Source organism: Siniperca chuatsi, linkage group LG1 (assembly GCF_020085105.1).
Source record: "Siniperca chuatsi isolate FFG_IHB_CAS linkage group LG1, ASM2008510v1, whole genome shotgun sequence".
Classification (NCBI taxonomy): domain Eukaryota; kingdom Metazoa; phylum Chordata; class Actinopteri; order Centrarchiformes; family Sinipercidae; genus Siniperca; species Siniperca chuatsi.
In genome coordinates this window covers 29,751,589-29,777,403 of record NC_058042.1, presented here as the reverse complement: position 1 = coordinate 29,777,403, position 25,815 = coordinate 29,751,589, and the positions used below count along the sequence as shown (strand labels likewise).

At 41.1% G+C, this 25,815-nt stretch overlaps 1 protein-coding gene and 1 long non-coding RNA gene across 2 annotated transcripts; one reads left to right on the top strand and one right to left on the bottom strand.

The window, feature by feature from the left end:
* Positions 1-209: 209 nt before the first annotated feature.
* On the bottom strand, positions 210-24,061 carry slc7a10a (solute carrier family 7 member 10a). Its single transcript, XM_044208716.1, has 11 exons — positions 23,804-24,061; positions 20,199-20,403; positions 18,793-18,944; positions 7,886-8,011; positions 6,830-6,983; positions 6,438-6,561; positions 5,713-5,816; positions 5,481-5,577; positions 5,169-5,318; positions 2,362-2,539; positions 210-2,229 (listed from the first exon to the last, which is right to left on the bottom strand). Exons 1-11 carry the CDS (start codon positions 23,904-23,906, stop codon positions 2,129-2,131), a joined length of 1,494 nt encoding a protein of 497 aa, XP_044064651.1. The 5' UTR covers positions 23,907-24,061; the 3' UTR covers positions 210-2,128.
* On the top strand, positions 2,546-5,544 carry LOC122881945. Its single transcript, XR_006379265.1, has 3 exons — positions 2,546-3,432; positions 5,141-5,333; positions 5,445-5,544. It is a non-coding gene; the product is annotated as an uncharacterized LOC122881945 (long non-coding RNA).
* Positions 24,062-25,815: the final 1,754 nt, after the last annotated feature.

Here is a 25,815-nt window from a genome sequence, read left to right as displayed (position 1 = left end):
CTTTTTAGCTAAATGCTAATGTCAGCATGCTAACATGTTTACCATGTTCACCATCTTAGTTTAGTGTGTTACCATGCTAACATTTGGTAATTAGGACAAAACAGTGAAGTGACCACTTTTTGACCTGATGATGGCGCTAGATGAAACATCAGGGGATGCTATTGAGGACACAACACCCACTTACATTATCAAAAACAAAATGATGCTTCTTACAAGTTGCTAAATTTAATAAGCAATTACATTGTTATTCTTGTACAACTTTACACTCTTTTACAAAACACACAGGTACACTCATCAATTGTACAGTATGTAAATGTTTCACAACGTGTCTGAGGAATGTGATCTTTGTAGGAGTCCATGGCGCATTTGTAACAGTTTTTTTTTTTTCCTTTACACAGTATTTACAGATCTCAACTGAGCTAACAGCGCCTGGACATGGCAGACAGACATACATGTTGTCTTAAGAGTGAGTCTCTTTTTGTGGATTTGATGCGGAGGGGGAAAAATTCCCTGGAAAATGACTGAATGTTCAATCCAAGTTCCAACCTGCTGGTTTACATCATGTAAAAAAAAAAAAAAAAAGGCCACTGGCCCAAACTTTCGTGTTCTGTTGTATTTACAACATAAACAGCTTATAAACAAGTGCCATAAGAGAGTACCCTATTCCACGTAAACACCAATATCTCCTGGATTACAGTAAATTACCATGCTGTGTTAAGGTAGTGGTACCACAACTTGAGTAAGGAAATCAGTTTAGCCATAATAATTTGGGGGCAACTTAGTATTTCAATTGGGCCAAAATAAGCCAATATGTTGAGTCTGCAGAACCACAGAAGGTCCACAGTAGGTCAATGAGACTATAATCAATTATGTAATTATATAACTACACTATGTCAATAGTATCATAATAAGTCAGTTGATCTATAAAAAGTCAGTGGGCCAGGGGTAATTGCAGTGATGACGCGTCTTTGGGGAAGTGGGAGAAGGCCCATGAACAAGTAAACATCCGCTGCCAGCCACCGATCTATCAATCTGGATCAACTTGTTAATGGTAAGTACTGTATCATAATTTCAGGTGAGAAATCTGAAAATCTAATAACTGTCTTGGCAGGTCAAGCACCTTGAAAGAGTTCACAGTGGCATTCCCAGAGATGAGAACATTTCCAAAGCAACAAGCTCAACAGAGGCTCGAGATTCCCAACTCAGAGACCAAAGGAGGAGACGGGCGAACATTAAAAACCTGGAAGAACAGCCTGTTGACATGTGTTGTAATGATGCAACTTACTCATTTCTGAGCCACAAACTTCCCATTATTCTCTGGTCTCTCCTGTGCTGTAAATATTGCTGGGAAAGATGTGTGTCGTGTAGATCTCTATTAATAATAATAATAATAATAATAATAATATTATGAGGAACCTACAGTATCTCTAAGGATACTCTAAGGAGTAGTGATATAATAAATAAAAAAAACAGAACAGGGGGTGTAAAGAAAGAATGGCCAGAGATAGCCAGGCAGAGATACACTCATCCACAGTAAACATCATGTGAGTAATTAGTGAAACAGAGCCGAAGGTAGCAGCAGTAATAGAGAAGTATTGCTAAGTGCAGAAACTGCTTGCATATTTACCTCAAAAAGTTATTACACAATCAAAATACCCGCACAAACCAATACACTATACCAGCACATACATTTCATAAGGCACATTAGCTCAAGGACTTAGTTAAAGTCATAAAAGAAGAAAATATCTTGGAAGTGAAGCAGAAGACGACAGATGGGGTTTCCTTGAGTGAGTAGAAGGGAGAAGACGAGCGAAACATCTGTATGAAAGAGAAAGCTTGGCATACTGGTGAGGAGAACGTGGGGACAGTACTACCAAACCAACAAACAAAAAAAACACATTCTGCAGCTTTAGGGCTTAACATGCTAATGCCCTAAGTAATAACCATCCGCTTCTTTTATACTGGCGCCTCAACGCAGCCCCACTCAGGCTGCACCTGTGCAAGAACGTGGACAAAAGCATCTCTTCGCCGTTCACAAAAAAGGACCAAACAATGTGACATTTTGTAACGCAAAAACTGGAAGTGCAGGTGTTGATGTAAAAATGGAATTCCTGGTTGACTGCACTGCTCAATCAGTGGCTTTGGAGGCAGTGAGGGGTTCAGTCTCTGACGGGTCTTCCTGAGGAAACACCACACAACAGACCTTCTGGCCCATATATGTGACTCTTTCTGCAACACAAAAGACAACAGGAAGAGTTTTAATTACAGGGCCTAACTGCTAACATAACTAAATTTTTTTTTTTTTTTTTTTTTTTTTTAATATCATTGAAGTACTGTACAGTCAGGCACAGACAAACTCACCAACTAGCCTGTAGACCCATTTGGGTTTCTCCTTCCACTGAACACCCACAAAGTATACAGGGACTCCAGTCAGCATGATGACCATTCCCAGGCCACAAACCACTGGTTCAGAGTACAGACTGAAGCCCAGCAGCACCGCCCAAAATATCATGTAGCTGATGGGGATCAACAGGTTTACCTGCACAGGACAGAAATAGACATAATTCCACGCAATCCTGAGAATTTTTTTTTTGCCATCTTGCATTTATTGAGATTACACTTTGTGGGTTTTCAAATGAATGTTTCATAAATTACACACTGTTTATGCATACAGTATACTGTATCCAAGTATAGGGCTAGGATAATACTTTTAAAAATCAATGTATGAGACAAAATTCATAGTTGTGTATATGCTTATTATTTTGACCAATGAAAATAGGGCCTGTATTCTGTGTACCAACCGTCTATGGCTGGGGTTGGCATCCAACATTAATCAACATTAAGGTTAACATTAAGTTTAATTATGACACCACAACAAAATTTTAATCTCCAATAGATCTGTCATTTTATTCTGTCCATATAGGCAACGTGCATAGCAACATTTAAAAAAACATTTTTCTCCCATAATTAGGACTTTGTAATTATATATGAGCACTATACAAGAATGCTTCCATCCTTGTAAAAACATCCACATCTGGTGGAAAGTTGGTAGGGTTAATGATTTCAACTCCATCTTGTTCATCAGCAATCCACTTAACAAATAGCTGTATTTTTTTTTTTTATAACCCTGTGGTTACAAATTATATGCACAGTTCACATTTTAGAATACTGCTTTAAATGACATTTCTGGCTGACGTGGGTCTTTTATTCTCGATTTTATTGTCTCTTTGTTTGGTAAGCCATCAAACAAAACAACTGAGCTGCAGCGGAAAGCCTCCTTAATATACTCGCCGTCAGTGAATGGCTTTCCACGTTTCGCAATGCAATGAGCAATGCGACAGCTTGCCTCGGTAGCTGCCGTTTAGCAGTTGGCTTGCTTCCCATACGTGGACGCGGCCCGTTTCATTATCATGTACGCTAATGGAGCTACCGGTAAGTCACATCTGACGATGTCTAGTTAGCTAAAGGCCCGTCAATTATCCTGTTGACAGCTCTCAGGGTCCGTGTCATTGTTTGGTTTTTCATTTGAACCAAAAAAAACGAAGAAGCGGAAATACCATGTTTTTTGTTTTTCGTATACCAAAAACAAAGCCGTTTTTGTTGTCTCAATCAAAAAAAAAAAAACGAAACCTTACTAGGCCAAATTCAAATAACTGTCCAATTTTGGTTTTTGCAAATTCCTTTTTTTCCGTTTTGAAGAACTAAGAAATGCAAGACACGTTTTTGGTGTAACACGAAAAGAAAAAAAAAACATGGCATTTCCCTTTCTTCGAAAAAAAAAACCAAACAAACTGTCAAAAATGGACGCAGCTGCTACATCTGCCAGCTAGCTAGCTTAAAGCTAAAACGAAAAACCAAATTCTGCTAACGTTACCCTCTTTAAGGTATTAAATGCGGTGAAACCAATTAGGTTACCCTCCGTGTAGACCTAACGTTACTCTGTGAATAAATGTGGGCATTAAGGAAAATGTCTCATTATGAAATTAATGTGAAGGTAAGCTTGACATGATATTTTCACAAGTTAATCCGATGTCATTTTAACTATCATTGGCGAGGAATTAATTCAGTAATTATTAATAATGAAATAACTGGTCCAAGACCTATAGTCCTGTGTGTATCTTTATTACTGTATGCACATTTGGAAGATATAGGAAAATAATATAAACATTATACAAATTTCACATAAATGCTTAAAATGTCACTTTTGCTTGTTTTTGTGTGACCCCATTTGTTGTGTTAATTGCAATAACTAAATTAACTCATGAGATTATATTATTTTATATATATATCCATCCATCCATCCATCTTCTTCCGCTTATCCGGGGCCGGGTCGCGGGGCAGCAGTCTAAGCAGGGACTCCCAGACTTCCTTCGCCCCAGACACTTCCTCCAGCTCCTCCGGGGATCCCGAGGCGTTCCCAGGCCAGCCGAGAGACATAGTCCCTCCAGCGTGTCCTGGGGTCTTCCCGGGGCCGCCTCCCGGTGGGACATGCCCAGAACACCTCCCGAGGGAGGCGTCCAGGAGGCATCCGGATCAGATGCCCTAGCCACCTCAGCTGGCTCCTCTCGACGTGGAGGAGCAGCGGCTCTACTCCGAGCTCCCCCCGTGTGACTGAGCTCCTCACCCTATCTCTAAGGGAGCGCCCAGCCACTCGGCGGAGGAAGCCCATTTCGGCCGCTTGTATCCGCGATCTTGTCCTTTCGGTCACTACCCAAAGCTCATGACCATAGGTGAGGGCAGGAGCGTAGATTGACCGGTAAATCGAGAGCTTTGTCTTTCATATAATATATATATATATATATATATATATATATATATATATATATATATATATATATATATATATATATATATATATATATATATATATATATATATATATATATATATATATAAATAAAATTTTGTACCCTTTGGATTTATGCTGAGAATACATATATATTTTTAACATTTCCCAATTACAGTTGAAAAGGTTAAAAGCTGATATTGGAGCAGTAGCAGTTTTAGCACAGGGGTCACTGGTTTAGTTAATTTGAAGCAAACTGCAGAGAGCTATGACTTGATGGTTAATTAACATTCTGTTATGTCTTCAACAAGGCCATGTAATAAAATCACCCCAAGTTAAATGTTGTTATTGCAGGGGATCTGTGGTTCTCAGGTTTCTGTACCTTGATGGGTCTGGCCAGGTTGGGTCTCTTCTTGCGGAGGTAGAGGAGGCTGGCAATGGTTACCCCATAGGACAGATAGTTGATAAAGGACACATAGTTGATCAGGTTGTGTGTCTCTCCAATGCACAGGATGACTATGGTGGCAATGCACTGTGGGAGATGAAGGTAGGTTCAAAAGGTCAAGTACATATTAAACTAACTAAAATTAGCACCATATTAATATTGAAAAATCATTTCTGTGCGTGGCGACCACTTCTGTTGTGTGTCACTGTGAAGACAGACGGAGTAGACAAAATTGAGTGCAGTACTCACACAGACCAGCAGGGCGGGGATCGGAGTGCAGTTCTTTAGGTGGATCATAGCCAGCAGATAGGGTAAGTGACCCTCTCTGGCTCCCGAGAAACACAATCTACAGATAGACAGACACATACTCGTATGCATGCATGTTCAGGTTTATACTATACATTTTAGGAGTAACTCTTGACACCATTCAAATTAAGGTTCGGCATGTAGTGAAAAACAAAGCACGGTGTGGGTGTTCTACCTGGAGGAGGTGAACAGATATCCATTGATTCCTCCAAAGGTGGACAACGCTACAGAGATCGGCATCACCCAGGAAAACATCCCCAGCAGCTTTTCCCCGAATGTCTGGAACAACACAACATCTGATGGATGAGATTATTGACTTTTACCGAGTGACTGACTTATTGATTCATCCATTCAGTCCCTAACAGTACTGCGTTAATTGATTAATTTCACTTAAAAGACACGATGTGCTTTTTTTTTTTTTTTTTTTTTTTATATATATATATATATATATATATATATATATATATATATATACACACACACACACACACACACACACACACACACACACACACCCTGCAAAGCCATATCAGACTGTGGCTACACATACAAGGCCAGAAAACTGGTGTCTCTCTCTATAATAATGACGGCCTTATCCTTTTAATACCCCAGGACACTGCTTGTATTTCAAGTCCTTCAAAGGAAAGTAGTCACAAACTGAACACATGACTGTTTACTTTAATTAAAAGTTAAGTAAAATTGAGTTAAACTTTAATCCTATTGACTGATTGATGAATTGGTTGGTTGAGGGCTGTCTCATGCAAGATTCTCAGCTTCAGCAGACTTACAGCCTTAGACAGTATGTGTTTCCAGACAACTGAAACTCTTGTTAAAACAGTATATAAACTGCTATAAGCTCCTATACGAAACATCTATTCATGGCGCTGCAGAGCTGCTCACCACTGCCACAGCGTTGGAGGTCAGCAGCTCCTCAGGGGTCATGGAGGAGAAGTAGGCAATGTTGGTCATAGTGTAGACAAGGGTCACCAGTGGGATGGAAATGTAGATAGCACGGGGCAGGTTCCTAATGATATAAGTTATGGCGATAATTCAAATGTTGGTGTTCTAGTGTTACAAAAATTGAGTTTCTGCAGGTTTTACAGAACATTAACAAGACAGTATGTAAAAATATAATAAATAAAAAAATCAGTTCTGAACTAAAGTGACTGAGCTGTACATTATTTTCCACAGTATAGGTGCAGTGTTACCATTTAGACCAATATAGTGCATCTACTGTAGTTTATATGAAGACCTGAGATATGAAGAACTATCTCGCCATGTGTGTGCCGTACTTGCGTGGCTCCACGATCTCCTCTGTGACATAGTTGAGGAAATTCCAGCCGCTGTAGGCAAAGGAGGCCTGAAGGAAGGCCAGCGCTATCTGTCCCACCGAGGGGTCCTGACTGAATTCAAAGGCCACGCTGGGCCGCAGGGCATCATAGTGACCTGGAGACGATGACAGGAGATGATGACATGTATCATGGCCTAGTCTAATAAGTACCCATATGATCAGCTATAAAATCTATGGTTTAATGGCTTCCCTGTCTTATCAAATGGAACATTTTACCAGTTTAATGGTTTTTAACAGTTCAAATCCAATTTTAAACTGTTTAAAGAACTAAATGTGGTCCTAATGGTTTTCACTACAGTACAACTTGATTATCATTACTCTACAATAAATTCTGAACAAATGCAAAAAATTATGTATCATTGGTTAATTATCATATTACTGCCTTAAGTTACTTTCTAAATTTATTTTTCCAAAGTTTTTGGAACGATTGTTTCTAACTTAAGAAATTATGATGTCATGTCTAGTTATGTGCTCCAGGGGTCAGCAGTGTACATTATAATACATTATAATCTGCTGTGACAGAATACAGTCTGGCAGCAGCTTTCTTCCCTAATGACCTCATTAGAAACAAACAGAAGCCAAAAACACTGTTGGTTCATGGCTCCACACAGAAGTGTTTAAAAAGTTTATCAACACTATAATCATTTAAAACATGAAATCTACTCTGAACACAGTATGTACAGATGATTTCTTTATCTTTTAGTTGGTTTTGGTTGTTTTTTTTGGAATATTTTCAATCTAAATGTGTCATCTTGCAAATAAAATCCCAAATTCATCTTAAATATTTTTACAAAACACTGAGCAAAATATTATTAAAGATATAGCCTGAGTTTGAAATGTTCATAGTCTGATCATTTGTTTCCTAATTGAGATAAAATAGATGACCAAATCACAGAAAATCATTTTGAGGATTTCACCAGAATATGTGTGTGTGTGTGTGTGTGTGTGTGTGTGTGTGTGTGTGTGTGTGTGTGTGTGTGTGTGTGTGTGTGTTTACCTCTACAGATCTGGACGAGTCCTACCACTATGATGAGTGCCAGAGCGAGGAGTTTTCCTACAGTGAAAACATCCTGGATCCTTGTTGCCCAGCGCACACTGGAGCAGTTCACCCAGGTCAGGAATACTGCGTATGCACAAACACACACACAAACACACACAGAGATACACTTGAAATCATTTAAAAGCATCATGTTTCTGACAGACTTGACCTTATAAATGCAGGGTTTATCCCTCTCTAAATTAATAACCTCCACTAATATCAGAAGAAATAAATACACTTTTATGCAATAAAATCTTGGTCGTCAGGGAAAAGCAGCATAGGTATTCACCAGCTGGATGCATGTTTTACGTAAAGCATCAAGTTGAAGTTAGTTTGAAGTTCAATGTTCACCAGATGAGCTCCTAGTTAATGTCAATAACTCTGTGTTGATGGCATCAGTTGCGCTGATTAGAGGACTATTAGAGAGTGCACAGGGCCTCACCTCTGCCTTTCTGCCTGCAACTCTAAAACATCCTCTGGATGCAGAATTCAACATTCAGTCACAAGACACAGAGACCAGCTATAAAACTGTTCATACTTTAATTTTGTTTTTGTTTTTTTAAATTGAGAACTGTCTGACAGGCGAAATGTTTTCCTTTGATAGTCCTCAGTAAATCATTTTATTGTAGTGACATTTTGAACAGGACACACTGGCAAAGGACTTTTTAACGACCTATGTCAGTTTCTGTACTAAGAGGGCACTGTAACTATCACTCTACCCCTACACTGAAGTACAGGGATAAAGGGGTTAGATTCTAGATTGTCCTCATAGTCTCCAATATACTGGATTGGTTTCAGCACTGTTACACAATCCATTTAATAAGGTCAGTATCAGTCAGATGTGACTGATGCAGATCGAAGTGTTTTCTAGTCCTCCTGTCCTTAAAAAGGAATGTTTGTAAATCACTTAATTATAAGAACAGATATTCATATACAGTGAGGTACACAGATTTTTAATTAAGAAAGGAAAAACTAGTATCGGATCACTACAATGTATCAATATCGTGAATTCCACAGCAAACTAGCAGTTTACCTCAACAAGGCCCCAGAATGCAGCCTGCTGGTAAATGGAAAGATACATGTACACACAACAAAATGCAAGTTTAAATAATCTCCCTTTAATTAACCTTTTTATTAAAGGGTAATTATTACCCTTTTATTTTTTTATTCCATTATCCTGCACTGACAGAGCAATGACATTAAATGTGGAGATGTGATGGCTGAAGCAGACCTTCAGCACATTGTATAGTGTTTCTAATTATGCCAACATTCAATCTCCATACACAGATATCATAGTCAACATTTACGTTGTCCCTACACAATGAAACATACTGTACATACTGTGCCAGTTCACTTGGACTATATGTGTTCTGTTGCCACTTTTAAGGTCTGTACATTTTCTCAGTGACACATTCCTCTCTTGTCAGCACACAGCGGTAAAAGAAAAGAGAACACCTTTCCTGACAGGCAGAAGTCTACGGAACTGAACGTTTCCTACTTCCCGTTTCCTACTTGCAAAGGGTGTCTGTGCCCCTGCTCCCCACACCACTCCCTAAGCCATTGAGACTTCACACTTCATTCACACTGACCCTCAGTTTTGCGTGCTCGCGAGTGCCACCATAACAAGGGCTGGCCAAATTCCAAGTGAGCCAATCCGTGCAAGTGGCTCTCCAGTTGCCCTCAAACTCAAGTGCAGGCTCACAAGTGAGAGGTAAACCCAGTAGAAGTGTGAGTCGAGCTACCAGCACAGAGAAAGAAAGGAGAGAGAGAAAATATTCTGAAGACTTTGGTGTAGTTGTACTTTTCTTTCACTCCTGCACGTTATACCACACATTTGACTCTGAAAACCAATGTACCATAACTGTAATTCTGTCAGCCAACTCACATGGAATAGATTATTATGCAAATGTAGAATATGTATAGCATTAATGTTTGGTGTCCAGGTTCTCACGATACCAACTAAGCTAGACTCTTAGCGTATAGGTTGATGCTGGGGTGGAGGTGGGGCTTTTGAAATGCTGACAGCAGGGGTAGTGGCAGAAAGCTGTAGCGTAGCTGTCGGGTGAGGCATGCAGCAAAACAAGAAGCAGAGCACTGATGGCTTAAACATACCACCATGATTAAAAGGGTGTGTTTGATAAGTGTTGCAGTGAGAGGAGTATGTCATGCGAGTGTACCAGCGGACTCGAGTTGAGTTGGCTGGACTGACTTGCAGTTTTCACTTCATATATGCTGTATAATATACTGTGTGCTGTTCAGACATGCACCTTGTTACATAAATGTAAGCGCCGGAGTCACTTTTAGTAACTTTTTTTGTTGTTAAAAGTTCCAATAGAAATCTTACTAAGTTGGACCTTTTCAAACATTTCCGTAACACTTCCAACATGGCTGGAATCGGTTTATTTGTCTGCCGCAAATGCTCATATTGCCATGAGCTGGAATGAGCTAGAAATACAAAATGTGGCCCAGTAACTAGAAATGATGTGCATGCTTTCACATAAATGAGCCCAATTGGCCATTAATTAAGGCCCCAAAAATCAAATTTTTGAAAGGCCACGCCCCTCACATCGTAAGTCTGACTGACTTGAATTTTTTCCACACAAGTCCATCTCAATGTGCTTTACAAAAAAAAAAAAAAAAAAAAAGCCTCTTGGACCACTTAAGTCTGCCTAACTAGATTTTCCGGCATTTTGAATTTTGACATCTCCTCCTAAACCGTAGGTCCGATTGCTGCCAAATTTTCTGTGGACCATCATTGGATAAAGCTTATTAAAAGTTGCATGAAGCTTGTTGATATCATATTTAGTTTAAGATATTGACCAATGAACTTCAAAAGGGGCGTGTCTCAGCACATAAATAGACCAAAGTCAACAACTGTTGGGCCAATCATCACAAAACTTACAGGATATGTCGACACAAGTACCTGCAACATACCCTGAAGATTTCATTCAAATCAACCACTAGGGGGCGCAACAAATGCAAAAAAATGTGCATGGCATAACAAATCGGACTATGAATCAGAAATTATACGCACACACAATTTAACGTCAAATGTACATCATATGGATCGCTGTCAATTCCTGATGGCCTTTACTTTTTAAAACTATTCTTTTATCTTTTCTGTATCATAGCTCTCTTCGTTCATAACAGCAACCTGCTAGTTTGTTTTGCCGCTTAGTGGTCGTGAGGGGGTGTATCACATGAAAGTTACATTAACGCATATCCACTATTTTCTTGTCTTCTCAATGACATACCATATCAACAGGAAATAACTGAATGTGCCTTAAAAATAACGGAAATTGTATAATTTGTATAGCCCCCTACCCTGGCTTTAATCCACTTAGTGACCATTGCTTGTGTTTATACGGCCGGGGGTGTTATCGACCATGTCATCCATCACTGAGGCAAGGTTCCCCTCCCACTACAGAAATCTGAACAAACTGCTTCCGTTGGCGCGGGCACACACACATACACACGTGTGAATTTTTGGCAGGAGGTTTTGGTGGCACTGGGCAGAGCTTTCTCTCCCCTACAACACTGCTGTGTTTTATAGTCAGTTACCCTAGGGGTGTTACATGCATTTCCGTTCCTGTGACACCTCCCCACCTCCCCCTCCCCGTACTTCCCTCTGTGTTAACCCTGACAGGAAGGAGGTGCCAGCGGGCTTTGAATGTGACAGCACAGGTAAATCCTGCCGTCACAGCTTTTACTGAAGGCTGCCTCAGCACCAGAATACTAAACTAATTACTGCTTTTACTCTTAATGGATTCTGATTCCAACTTCGTGCAGATTTATCAGAGAGCTTTAACCTCAGGAACGCCTCCTCCTGTGTCCAGGATTCTGGTCACTGGAGTCACTGAACTGGCAATAACCCCCCATTCCTGTCTACCACAAGTTTTCTGATACCAGAATCCCTTCAGACCATAGTAGATCTACAGGATTTAGTCTGGGTGAAATAAATGCAGAGACATTCTGACAAATAACATAGTACAGTCAGTGATGTAGTGTAGGGGTAGATAAAAGGAAGGCTGCACCCAGCAATCACTGTTAATTTTCTCTTTAGTTAACTCCCATTCAGACTTACTCACTTTTTTGAAAGAGTCCTAGCCAAGAAGACAACCCAGCAGACAGACGGGGCAGCACATTATACATGTTAAATGGTGAACATTAGATTGGTTTTGAAAGATAAGAAGCAAAAACTCATCTTGATAAAAAAAAAAAATAAATAAATAAAGAACTATAATATATAAACTTGGTTGGACTAACGGTCTTTTGACTTGCGTGCTCATTTGTGTGGTTTTCCTCTCGGGCATGAACTACAACCAGAGTGTCAGCTGGCTGCAACAGCAGAAAATTACATCCAGCATGTTTCCTGACAGAAACAGGCTTTTAAAAAAAAATTAAAAAAAATTAAAATACATTTTTTTAACATGTTAACATGTTTATGAAGATGAATTCATACCCTACAAAAAAGGTGACATTCTTCTTTGTTTTTCCTGGCAGGTTTCTTCTTAATGCGGTGCATTTACGTTTTATTGTATTTGCCAACAGATGAGCTGGAACGTGATGGCAACTTTGTTTTTTTATGCAGAGGCGACTTGAGCATCAGTTCCCTTCATTCACATTTGATGCATTAGGCCAATGATTCTATCCAGAGGCTTACAAGGTAACAGGTGGTGTTTGCAGGGGTGGGGGGGTTCATGATAGAACAAAAACGCTGAAGGAATCAAACCAATATATGTGCATTATGTGATGATCTCTATTCCTTACACCCAGATTCACTTTTTGTTCTTTTTCCAATGAAAAAGAAAGAAGGATTTTCCCCATCTGCTGAAGAGTTGTAGCTGTTAGTCTGGTGACTGACCATGATCCCTCAATCAAACTCTAAATGAGTTTTGTGCAGCATTCAATATATCAAATACAGCATGGTCAGGGAATCTGTGGAAGTCTAGAACTGCCAACATTAAAATTTAAATCACTCAACCACATTAAAATGTAATTTGCGCATGACATCTGTATTTATTCTTCGCCTGCATACTGTGCACTGCTTCATTCATTTGTGTCTAGGCTGTGCCTACAGCTGTATCGTTGTTCTAACTTTACGGAGGGTCCTCTTTTCCAAACTCCCATAAAAAAAGGGCAGAACAACAACACAGCTTAAAGACACAAAGGACTGGCACGGTACACAATGTGCCTGTGAAGGGCATTAAGCTTCTGGCAGCAGTTTAGTTTTTGGCATAACACCTGGCTGAAGCAAATTAAATCTACAAAAAAAAAAACCCAAAACATTTTCTATTAAAATGAAATGGCAGTTTTGCATTTTTATTTGAATAATGGTATCATTTCTTAGGCTTGTTTCGTGGAATATGTTAAAGCCATCCATCAAAACCAGTGGGCGAGATATAACATCTGATTGGCTGAAACATACTACTACTCCTTCTCTTTCTACCACTGCTGCACACACACACACACACACACACACACACACACGGTGACAATAAATGGCAACAACAAGCTGCTCTTGCCGTTTCTCAGGGTGTGTGTATCCCTCCTGCTTTGAAAAAAAATAAAAAATACAAAACATCACATTTTTAGTGATTGTTGGGTATGATGTGAAATTAATGATTATTGGGTCAGTGAGACCGGTCACAATCTTTTACATTTTCAAGAAATAAGAGATGTATTCTATTGCTCATTGCTGGAAAATAAAAAGGTACTGTTACAGAGTAAATCTCCTGAAATGGGTGTACTAGGCGCGTGACTGCTGCTGTGGGCTGTCCAGTGCTCCTATTCTTAGAAGAACACAACCAGCCCACAACTGGACTTGTCTGGTTTTCAACCACCCAACCAACAACCCCCCCCACCCCACACACACACACACACACCTGGGTCACTTGTGACCCTCATGCAGTACACTCTGCAGGGGAGGAAGGAGGGGGGGGACACATATCTTGGCTGACTCACATTCATAAACCCTTCACCAAGAAGTTCGCTTGACGTAACAGTGGCCTCAATAAGACTCAGCAGTGCAGAACAACATTTAATCGCACTGTGTTTCAGAAAAACACTGTCCAAGCGCTGGAAAATGTTTACAATTTATCCCTGGCAGCCAAGATACTTAAAATACCCTTAAAGTGATTTAATACTGATCTCCAGTTTTGCTAATTACCTTTGGGCAGATTATGAGCGACTTGACAGGTTTTTGCTTCTGTGGGTAAATTTATGGGGGAAGGTTTATGGTCCTGAATTTGTCTAGAAGTGCATTTATGATGAACACCGCTGTAGCGTGACTCACTGTATACAGAGTTGTGTAAGACAAAAGGCTAAAAGAATGTGTGACCTTAGAATTCTAAATAAAAATCATTCCCACATTTGCAATGATGGCATATAGACCTAACTAAAGGTTTATCCTTTACACCACCAGCTTTAGAGGCGTGACACGTCTCACGCACCTGATTCTGGTGTTAACTGTTTACCGTCAATTTCACTATCATCCACGATTCTTGTAGGGTTCGGAGGAATATCGTTTCCATCGGTCATCATGGTGCTATGGAACCTGACACTTTCCCTGCTCACAAGTTGCTGATAAAGTCATAAGGATTCAAGCTTATATAAATGCTGATCACAGACAGATGACTATAATCTCATTGTGACTGTAGGTCTGAAGTGTGATGCTGTGGCCCAGAGAGGAGGATTGGGGTGGTACCAAGCAGCCAATAGGAACATCAAACAGCCAACCAGAATGTCAGCTGGCCAATGGGATCCCCTATCATTTATGTGCAAGGTGTCCTGCCCATTTCCTGTTTCCATGGTGCTCAGTGACAGGAGCGTCACGGTAACCACTGTGAAACAATGCACAATGGCGTAGACACACCCTCTCATTAGCGGCGTCCACAAAGGCTGGCACCATTATATAGTCTGACACTGATACTGACACACACACACACACACACACACACACGTGCACACACACAAACTCGTACCGCACTCAAGAGTACAACACATAAACACACACACAGAGAGAGAGTGGGCCCCTGGCCTTACTAACTAGGCAGCAGTTGAAACATTCTGTCGCCAAAATAGTGGAGGTTCACCAATGTGCTCTGTACATGCTAACCCCAGCCTGACACATGCACATGCTCTCATCCCTCTCCCGTTTCTCCATCTAGTTCACACACGACCAAACTGGCTGACTTGTTGACCAGATACATGCACTCTGCTTTTGCCACTGGCTATTTAAATACACATTGCTGTACTCCAACATTTCAAAAGAAAGACGCTGATCAGATTAGGAGGCTAGAAATAGAGCACAGCGTTTCATAAGGAATGATCAAATGACAATGACAGCTGTCAGCACACTGAGCTACAACAGTATCATACTATCTTCAAGCTATGAGATGAAAGTGGCTGGATTTGGTTTGCAGAGTTTGTTTTACCCTTTGACATTTTGTAGCTTTCCCTTTGCTTTACATTCATAGAGCCTCTTCCCACCTGTCAGCCACTCACTCCCAACACACTGGTCACTGGGTGCTCAGGTTTATCCTGGATGGACAGATTTGTTTTGCTTTTTCCTTGCTCACATTTGTTTTTCCAGCACTTATCTACCATCATTCAGTGCTTAATCTATTTTTCTTTATTCAATTTTAAGTGTGCTCTGAGCTTTTACCATTGACCCTAAGATCAGAAAGAAATCAGAAGAATAAGATCAGGGGAGTTTTTCCAGTTTGTTCACTCGTAATTATTATTATTATTTATTTATTTTTTATTTTTTTAAACACACACACACACGCACACACAGGACCACACACATGCAGTTGGGGAGAGATGTTAGAGTGACGGTGCTGCCACATAGTCAGGCGCCCCGAGCTGTTGGGGCTAAAGTGCCTAGGAGTGCAAATAGGTATGCGTTGTAAGTGGAGCGCATGTTTACTTTTGGTGCGCTGCAGCAAACTCCTACACACCAAACACGCCTAACCTAGAACTTCTATCAAGCAAGCTCATTGTGTTTTCGCCACTATTTCACCAGGGGGCATTTGGCTTTTTTTGTCAAAAAGGTGCTCGCTCCTGTGTAGGGCGCGGCCACCGTGCATATACAACCACGCACCTGTACTGGGAAACAGTTGTCTACCGCTCTGGAGATATTAGTGGGCAATACTGAGTTTTATTATACATTATATAGTGGGGTACACTCTTGTCCTCTGCTTGTGACACCCAGCAAAAGGAAAATAAGGTGTTTATAGGACGTGTGTTGGTCCCATAAGAATGCCTAAATCTCTTTTTTAACTGAGGTGTAGTGTGTTGATGTGTAAAGTGTGAATCGTTTGACACCTCATACACTGGCAGCTCTCCAGCTACCAGTCCACACTCCGTACCGTAGACCGTGACTGAGCCACTGCCGGCCCACCTCACTGGGAGTCATACAGTCAGAGGACCTGAATGTCTAAAGCAACAGAAGGTCTAAAGTGTGATACTGTGAACCAGGATGTCATGATGATTTGAGGGGGGGGGCATGAAACTACCACCAGGACACAGTATAAAGACAGGAAGCAGTGGGAAACACCTAGCCTGGCTCTTTACAAAAAAGGTAACAAAACCTGTCTATCAGCGCTTCTAAAGCCCACTAATTAACATGTATCTTGTTTGTTCAAGCCATGCAAAAACCAAAGTGAAAAAAAAACAATTTGTTTGTAATGTGTCATATTTCTTGGCCAGGAACAGTGACTTCATGGAGTCGTGTTGTCACTGAGAGCTGGGCAGGCTGTTTGCCTGTATTTTCAGTCTTTATGCTATGTTCAGCTAAGCTAAGAGTCACCTGGACAGGTATGCGAATGGTATTGATTTTTCACAAAATGCTGAACTATTCCTGTAAGAGAACTATTTGGAACATGTTATTTGCTCTTTAGGAAGTCCGCAACTCGCCAACCACACAATGTATATTTACATTATTTACTGACAGAGTCACCACATGTACTGCCTGGGCTAAATAAAGTGATTGCCCTTTACTTCCTCATTGTTTATGACATTATTAGAGCCTCATTGATCTTTGTGTAGACATCAGTGAGTTAAATAATCTCTTCTTTGTTGTGCTTCTCCCCATCACAGATGGAACACAATAGTGTTGTACCTGCACCCAGTTAATGAAAGCTTTTACATTTGCTGTTTTAATGCTGCGTTCCTGAAGTGGAAGGTCGGACATTCCCAGCTGCCAGGTTGTATTACAAACACTGTGCATTGCAGTGGCACAGCTCTTCTCCCCTCACAAATTTGTAATATGCAAGGCTGAAAATTAAATGCGTGAGAAAGTGTAAAAGTGTGTTTGCAAGAATTTAAAATGTCATGTTGCATACAGTACAGTGAGCACTGACATGTTGAGGCGGCACAAGATGACTTACTGCATTTCAGAAACCTCACAGGGAAGGAATCCTGCCAAGGTTTGCTACTTGAAATTCTGGCTTGAAGAGTCACTCTGTGGCATCTGACTTTAAATGAAATGAAAAGAAGCATCCAGTGTCTCCTAGCCTTTGCCCTGCAAAAATCCTCCACTGCACAGGGGGACTTCAGAGGGGTGTACTACGAAGCAAGTTCGACATAGCCAGGCTTTCTTTGCGTTAGCTGGCTCAACAAAACCTAAAACCCCAATCAGAGACAATGGGTATCACTGCGGTGCTCGTCAGCTTTCTTTGTTAACCCAGGTCTTCTTCATCAGGCTCTGTGCGCGTTCCCATGAAAGGGGGGCGTTAACACATGGCGCCTAGTCAAGAGGAACAGGTTGTTATAATGGAGAGCTATGAAGAATATAAAATATTATTACAGCATTAAGCAACACTGTTGCTGCAAATAAGGCAAGAGAGGAATGCTGGCAGAAAATTGCTGATCGACTCGATGCAATGTGACAACAGCACATTGCAGAGCTCTTAAACTTGATACAGCATATTTAAACATGATACTCAAAAATTGCACTTAGGTTTGACACTGTCCCATAATGAAGGATAGGTGGAAATTACTTTAGTATTCGGCCAAATCAAAGTGAAATGAATGTGATAAATAACTATAGACTAATCAATTATCTAATCAGTGTTCTATTAGCTGCAGTGCCAGAAGTGTAAAACGGACTTGGCGACGCCAACGTGGTCTGGAGTTGCTGTGCCTTCATCATTCTTTTAGTGTATGGGTGGTACGCTGTGTAACATTTAAAGTGTTAATATTACCTGAAGCAAACCGGGGGGGGGGGGCAACGTCCCATGGCAACGTGATGCATACAGTTTGTGCTACTGTAATGACACGGCTTTGTTCGGAGGCATTAACTTACGGCTCAGAAGTTTGCATATATAACGTTTACCCTCAGCTGAGAATCTATATCGCTCATAGAGAAAATCGCCAGGAAAAGAATAAGTGAAAGAGAAGTGCTTTTTACAGCCGATTTAAATCCGAAACTCTGAACATAACCTCCTCCAGAGCAGGTTAGCTGTGCAGCATAAGTTACCGTGGTGATCTAGCCAGGCTAAAAGAGAGCCACCTTTGTGACACTGAAAACTCTAGCTTTAGGCTCAACATACCTCGCTAACCCATTAATCTGGCTTCGTAGTACACTCCTCAGGTCTATTAAGTTTCTGTTTGTTTGGGATCATCAGAAGAACCATGTGGTTAGCATCAGCAGTAGTACCCTGGCTGAACAGGGCACTGCACCTACAGAAACTCAAGCTTACCAAAAAGTTGAAGGAGGGTTTCGGATACACTGATTGACAGATGATCTCTGGGAAGCCCAATTCGGAAACATAGCAAAGCACCAAATAAAGACCAAACAAAAGGAACTCATGAATCATGACTAAAACTCATTGCGACTTTCGGAGGGTTTTGTGACTCACGGATACAGATGGTGGCGAGGAGTCTGGTGGCAACGTACGGAGGCAGGCAGTTCTGGAAGGCCGGCTGCAAGACGTAATTGGAGAAGGTGAGCGCTATGACAGCCAGCGTGGTCGGATACATGATGAGGACAGCACTCCATAACAACAGGAAGCTACAGGACAAAGAGACAGAACACACAGGGTTTTTTTATGCAAGAGTAAACGGCCCTTTTCATGACTTTTTAAAAAAAAAAAAAAATTCATTTAAGATTTATATGGAGAAGTTGCTGCTACATGCTGCGGTTATTTGGCTGTCACTGCTCTCTTTCAGTCACATCATGAGTTCACATTCACGCTTATATTAAGAGCTGCCCAGCACAACGACAGTTTCCTACTGTTCATCTGTACAGCATCAGTTGGGGTTGGCTGACTTGCTCAAGTGCATCTTGGCATCGGTTATAAGAGACTGGTGAAATAAGCACTATATAGCAGGTGGACACAGTTGCTGAAATCAGAATACAGTATGCCTTACATTACTGTGACACTGACCTTTGACCTCTCCTGAGACTTTGGTCACAGTGCAGCCCTCTATTAAGTAATATAATACGGGATAAATCCACAACTAATGCAAAATATTAACAAATGTTGCTACATTTGGTTTTCTTTAGGCTTTTTAAACTTGAGACTTAAATAACTGATTAGTGTTGGACAGCTGAGGTTATTGTTGTTCTTTGGTGCTACCTAATGCAGGCCATATTTAATGGTGTCTGAGGCTGGAAACAGAACTTTGTGATATTGTAATGTACTAACTGAGGGATGTCTAACCACAGAGAAGGTGGGGGGGGACGTGGTATTTCTTCAAGGTTTTATTTATTACCTACTGCATCCCTGTCGCTGTCACGCAAGAAACATTCCTCAAGTGGTGGGGGGAAAATTATTGTCAGTACTGAGAATGCCTCTCTTTCTGCCTTTCCAATTCAATGCACTATAGTTCTCATTTACAATTAGATGTAAACCATTTGAGAGAGTGACATGGAAGTTAAGCCTATGGTTCAGCTTTGGATTTACTAATGCATATATTTTTTATTATTTCTTGCTCATTTTTTTGTTCTTTTACTGTGGTACCAGTGTTTCTTTGCCCCATTTCACATTTGCAAATGAATGAGCTAAAACACACACACACAGAGGACAAAACTAGTGCCTCCACAGGCATGCACAGTGCGGGGCACATTTGACCTTCTCAGACTTACAGTACTGCTCTATGATCAGCTGACATGTAGTCACAAGACCTTCAGAGCTGATTGATTCCAGACAGGCAGTCCTATTAAACCAACCCTCTTGTGTACAGACCCTGGACGGTTGCAGTATAATCCATACCAAGTGAGTACAATTGCTGGAAACAAAACAAAAAAACAACAACTACTTACCCCACTAGCCCTCCAAAGATTTCTGTCACATATGAATAGTCTCCGCCAGACTTTGGGATGGTGACCCCCAGTTCAGCGTAGCACATGGACCCAAGGGCGCAGATCCCCCCTCCACAAACCCAGACGATGAGTGACAGCCCCACCGAGCCCGCATGCTCCAACACTCCTTTAGGTGAAATGAATATGCCAGAGCCAATGATGTTCCCTACGGAGAAGAGCAAGGATTAAGGTTATTTACACTTGCCTATAGATACTTAAATATATAAAACTAGAAGTTACTTTTTTAATTTTGGTTTTTGGGATACAGCCAACGTTTCTGTTGCGGAAAATAGCCCAAATGGTACAAAAAGTTACCCAAAACAAGTTTGCCCTGCTAAATTAATTAAAAAGTAGCCCTATTGGGCAGAAAACCGAAATAGAAGCAACACCTGTCCCACGTATGTAATGACACACCCATAATTATATTTGATAGAAAGAACGGGTTAATCCAACTTGGCCTTGTGGTGTAGTGGAAACACGGCTCACTGAGGTCCGGGTTCAACTGTCCCCCAAACAGGAATAAACAAGAGGTTCCCTGGCGGCTCAGTTGGCTAAGGCACATACTAATAAGCCACCATGTCATGAGTTCAAATACAGCCTGGCACTCATATGTCATCACCCCTACGAAAAGAAAAGACAAAACAAAAACTAACACGCATAAGAAAGTAAGCAAACAGCAGCTGTCCAAGCAAAACATGTTTTTCCTCCTCTTTGGAGAACTTTGGGACAAAAGGAGTCTTCACAAAAAAACATGACTGTCCACTGTAAACATTTTAGCTGTTAAAACCCAGTGAGGCACGCCATCGCATCTTCCCTGTTGGAGCAGCTCTGAATAATGATGCAGAGGGAGAGAGGAGGTCCGAACATTTTATCACTGTCAAATCGGATTGTGGAGGCCGTGGCGAGATGCAGAGCTGTTACATAATGCCTATGTTGTGTTTGTTATGTCATAAAGTTTGGCATCTCAGCTGAAAGCATGAATCAGAGTCCTACTGACCTTCTCAGTCTCCATGCACTACAGCTGAGAGATGTTCTCAAAAATCTCTGCTTAGATTAATCACCATTTTATTCAAATCATAGAAAAGAGTAAAGAAATCCACCCACCTGTGTGACACCAAAACCTCTCTTATTTCAATCCAAAGGGCTTGTGTGAAAAATATTTTATGGTAGTAGGTGCAGTGTCTTTCTTTCTCTTCTAAGATCTGAACTTGTCCTACCAGTATAAACACGCATGAAGCACGAAGTGCCAATAACAGACCTTCCAGACGGGAAACAATCTGCAGGTAATTGCTGGAGTGCAGGTTGGGCTGGTAATATGTGGGATTAGTAGTTAACCTAGATGTTATTGTCATATTTACTAATAAGTGTGACCCAAGTACATTCAGTTTTGGTTAGAGATTAATATTTTTTTGTCATTTGATACACTTGGTTTACTGTCGAGCCCTAGATGTAAGCAGCACACAGTGAAGCAGCAGCCGTGCGCGCTGACAGCTCCAATAGTCCTCCTCACTGGAGCGGGGCGCTGGATATGTGAGTAGGCTGTATCTGGTGGGCAGTCGCATGACTCATGTTGTATGTGTGTACTAGCTGCGCAGGCTTCCCTCCATCTGTGCTTCACAGAAAAAACACTTGGCAAGTAACCTGAGTGATTTGAGCAATCATTCACATTAACAATATTAAATTAGACCAAGTATATAACCCTGAGTTAAATGGGCAGGCCAAAGAATGAGTGTTAACTGGGACGGTATCAGTTTCTATCAAAGTACAATAGACATGACCTTCGTTATAAAGATAAGCTGTTGAAATGATAACATTACTATTGAATGTGCCACACTGTTGCCTTTTCCTTTGTAACCCTCTGTGAATGACAGAGATTCTGCTTCATATTCCACCTTCCACTGAGATATCATGTGAAAAATATGCTAAAACTGCCTCCATTGTTCTCTATGTATTAGCTGTTCTGGTAAGTCTGTGTGCTCAGTGAAACACCTTTCCATTTCATTTTTGCATTTATCACCAGAAATATATAGTAAACATGAGGATCTATGAGCTGCAGGCATGGGGGTGGGGAGTGGGGGGTGTAATCACCATTGTAAAAAAACTAAAACTACAAAAAAAAAAAACTACAGTTCAACAGGCTATAATGTCCAACATCTGTCTTCAGCTTCCACGCATCTTGGTTCGTTCCACCACCCCCTTTTACTCAGAGGGGTCCCACCTACGTGTGGTGCAGGACCTTATCATTTGGAGATCTTCTCTGCAGAGGTTCACTTGGGACTTACGGAAGTGATGGCAGTACTGTATACTTTCACTGGCACATTCCTAATGCTCCATGACATGTAGCTGGGCCAGTTATGACGGCTAAAAAAAAACAAAACAACCTAAAACATCTTAAAGTGTAACTTCAGAGTTAAAAAGCAATTGTGAGGAATGTCAGGATGCAAGGCAATGCTTTATATATATATATATATATATATATATATATATATATATATATATATATATATATATATATATATATATATATATATATATATATCCAGAACGTATTAATGAAAGCAAGATAAATGAAGAGGGCACAAAGCTGAATTTAGTCCTACACAGCAGAGTTGCTCTAAAGTCGGTAAAGTCTCACATAAAAAATCTAAGAACAAAATGTCTTACACAAAAATAACTTCATGACAACATTAATGTCACGTCATTCAGCCAATAGCCACTACCTCCACATACTGTATATAGAGATGAAGATATGAGTCCAGCCAGCGGACTATCAGCTGGCTCTTGAGGAACCCTCTGCATTACTGGCAGATTAGAATACTGCACAACCTGTTGAGTTTACTGCTGCAGATGAGGTCGATCCCACGACTGCATACTGTAACACCCAGCGCTGTTCAGTACATCATTTACAGGAAACAACGCAGCTTCCTGTTTTAAAACAGACCTCCACGCTATGACTGCAGTTTATGTCAAATGCAAATGCCTTGCTTTACCCAGATGAGTACTCGGGAAAGTGAACCCCGTCACCCACGCAGTGGTACAGCGTTAATGCTCAGCGGTCCCACAGAACCACATGGAGGCTGTGCTTTGTCTGCATGTCTTATGTTCAACATGAGAAGATCCAGCCACGTATGCATGGCTATATTCAGATCATCCCGACTGATGCAACAGTTTCCACACAAACCCCCCAAAACCCTGCGGTCCGAACTGGAGCTAGACACCAGAGGCGGACCATCCGTGCGTAAAAGCCGCTCTTTCTGTGCGTATTTTGGCGGTTTTGTGCCGAAGTCCGACGGTTAAACCATTTCTGAATGGTAAATCAAATTCATTTCCCTGCAGTGTCCTCACACTAGATCAGGACCTGAACAACTGACCCAGTCTGAAACTGACTCCTATTGTGTGCCATGATATTGTAACTTAACAAAGCAACCGCGCACCCGCCACGTTACAGTGGTTACTCCGCCAGCTCAGACACGTTTCCCCGTTAACTTCTCCTTGCAGCTGAACTCGCCGTATCGACCCGCTCTTCACGAAAACACCATTTAAGACAAAAGCTATCACACACTCACCAATGATAATAGCGCAAGCGCTCAAAAGTCCAATTTCTTTTTTCAGAGTGACTCTGTCGCTCTTGGAGTTTTTATCCTTCTTCTTTTTCTCTTTGTCCTCCATTGCCTCCGCCTTGCAAATGTGCTTCCTGCCCTCCTCGGTCCGGTCCAGATATTGTAGACTGAACCACGCTCCGCTCTCCGGGCTGCCCTTATAATCTACTGATGAACGGAGGAGGACGTGCGCATGCGCACGACCCACCACTGAAGCCACCACCTTGATTCAGGTAGGCTGATGTTGGGGTGTGACAACATTCACGGCTGTAACGTCTGAGGCAAGAAGAAGTACACAGAGAGGAGAATATATTTACTAACCTGCAGTTTTCTTAAAAAGCCTATACGTTTTACTTTATTTTTTCTTTTCTTTAGAAAACCATATAACCATAACATCCAGCAACATCAAAATATAACTATGACCCCCCACAAAAACAACAGATGCTGTATCCGTATGACCTAGATCAGTCTGACGCTGCACACTATTATTTCACCATTATCAAACTTACACCTGCACCTGTCCTCTTCATATAAAATGGATTAATACGTAAAGGTTGTTTAACTTATACAAATCCATTCTTTAAATTAATATTAGCATTATTTGTCATGCTTTTGGACGTGCACAAACGCCTCAACTTTGCCACAGATACAAACATGTTACAACACCGACAGGTTGAACCTCCTTGAGAATAGTTCAGTTTTATATGTGGGCAGACAGGATTCTGATGATTCAGTTTTTCCCCCTCAGCGCTGCTGTAATTGGAGCCTCTGTTCATACTTTTGAAGTGGAGGAGAGTCACAGTACACAGATGCCTTCAATCAGTGAGCCCAGCCTGTCACATTACCTCAGTTAACCATCAGATGCTCTTCACTTATTTACTACTGGTTCCTGTTGGTGTTGTACAAGTGCATTCTGTTGACTCACTGTGTTTCTGAAAACAGCACAGCAAGCGTCACTGACGTGGCTGTGTGATGAATACTATGCGAGTTAAATCATTTGAACACAAACCAAAATCATCAATGCTTGTGTGATCACAAACGCTCACTTATGAAAATGGACACACCTCTTGAACAGGGGATGTGGTTTGTCTTTCAAAAAAAAAAAAAGTAAATGGGAAGTAACCTGCCGTAACCTTACACGTGATTCTTTTTCGGCAGTTTTTCACAATTAGCATGTAGCCGTTTTTGGTCGACTGCTTGAAGCGGCAACCAAAACTGAAAGAGCAGAAAAGAGAGCACGAGGAAGCAAAAAGTTATATCTAGTGAGGAATAACAGGCCTTTTTCACAAAAGCCATTTTGACTGGTCACAGTAGGAAAATCACAGGTGTAAATAATAAAATTAATGATGGCTGAATTCCAATTTAGCTGCTTCACTTTGGGGGACCTGGTATTGGGCATGCTGGCTGACTGTCACTTGAATAGAAGGGAGCAATCTTAATGTTATAAGTAACACCTGTGCTTTTCCTACTAAGTCAAAATGTCTGCCGTGGCAGGTTTATCTCAGTGGTGCACAATCACACTGGCAAGGACAAGACAATAATTAGCAGAGGAAGTTAAAGGCACCACACAGGTGTTTTGACTCACTGTGTCTGCATAGATCTGTCATTAGAACTGGGTGGGTGTGCTGCTTACTTGACATCTCCCTCGCTCTCTTGTAAGTGCTGTTAAAACGAGAGCTAGTTTAGTGACCTCATGCAGTAGATATTTTTTACATGATTGTAGCAGGAGGTAATTTTACAAACATTAATGATGGCTGCGTTCCATTTTGGTGTGCACAGTTCCAGTTGCCTGGTGGTGTTCATGCTGGCTCACTGGAAAGGCTTACAGGCACATCAAGTTGAACAGAGCCATTGTTAATGGTATTAGTTGCACCTGTGTTCCTCCTGCGGCGACAGGTTGGCTTAGAAAGCGGTACCTTAGTTGTTCACGCCTTAAAAATGACTGCAGGTTAAATGAAAGGGTTTTTTTTTTGTGTCTT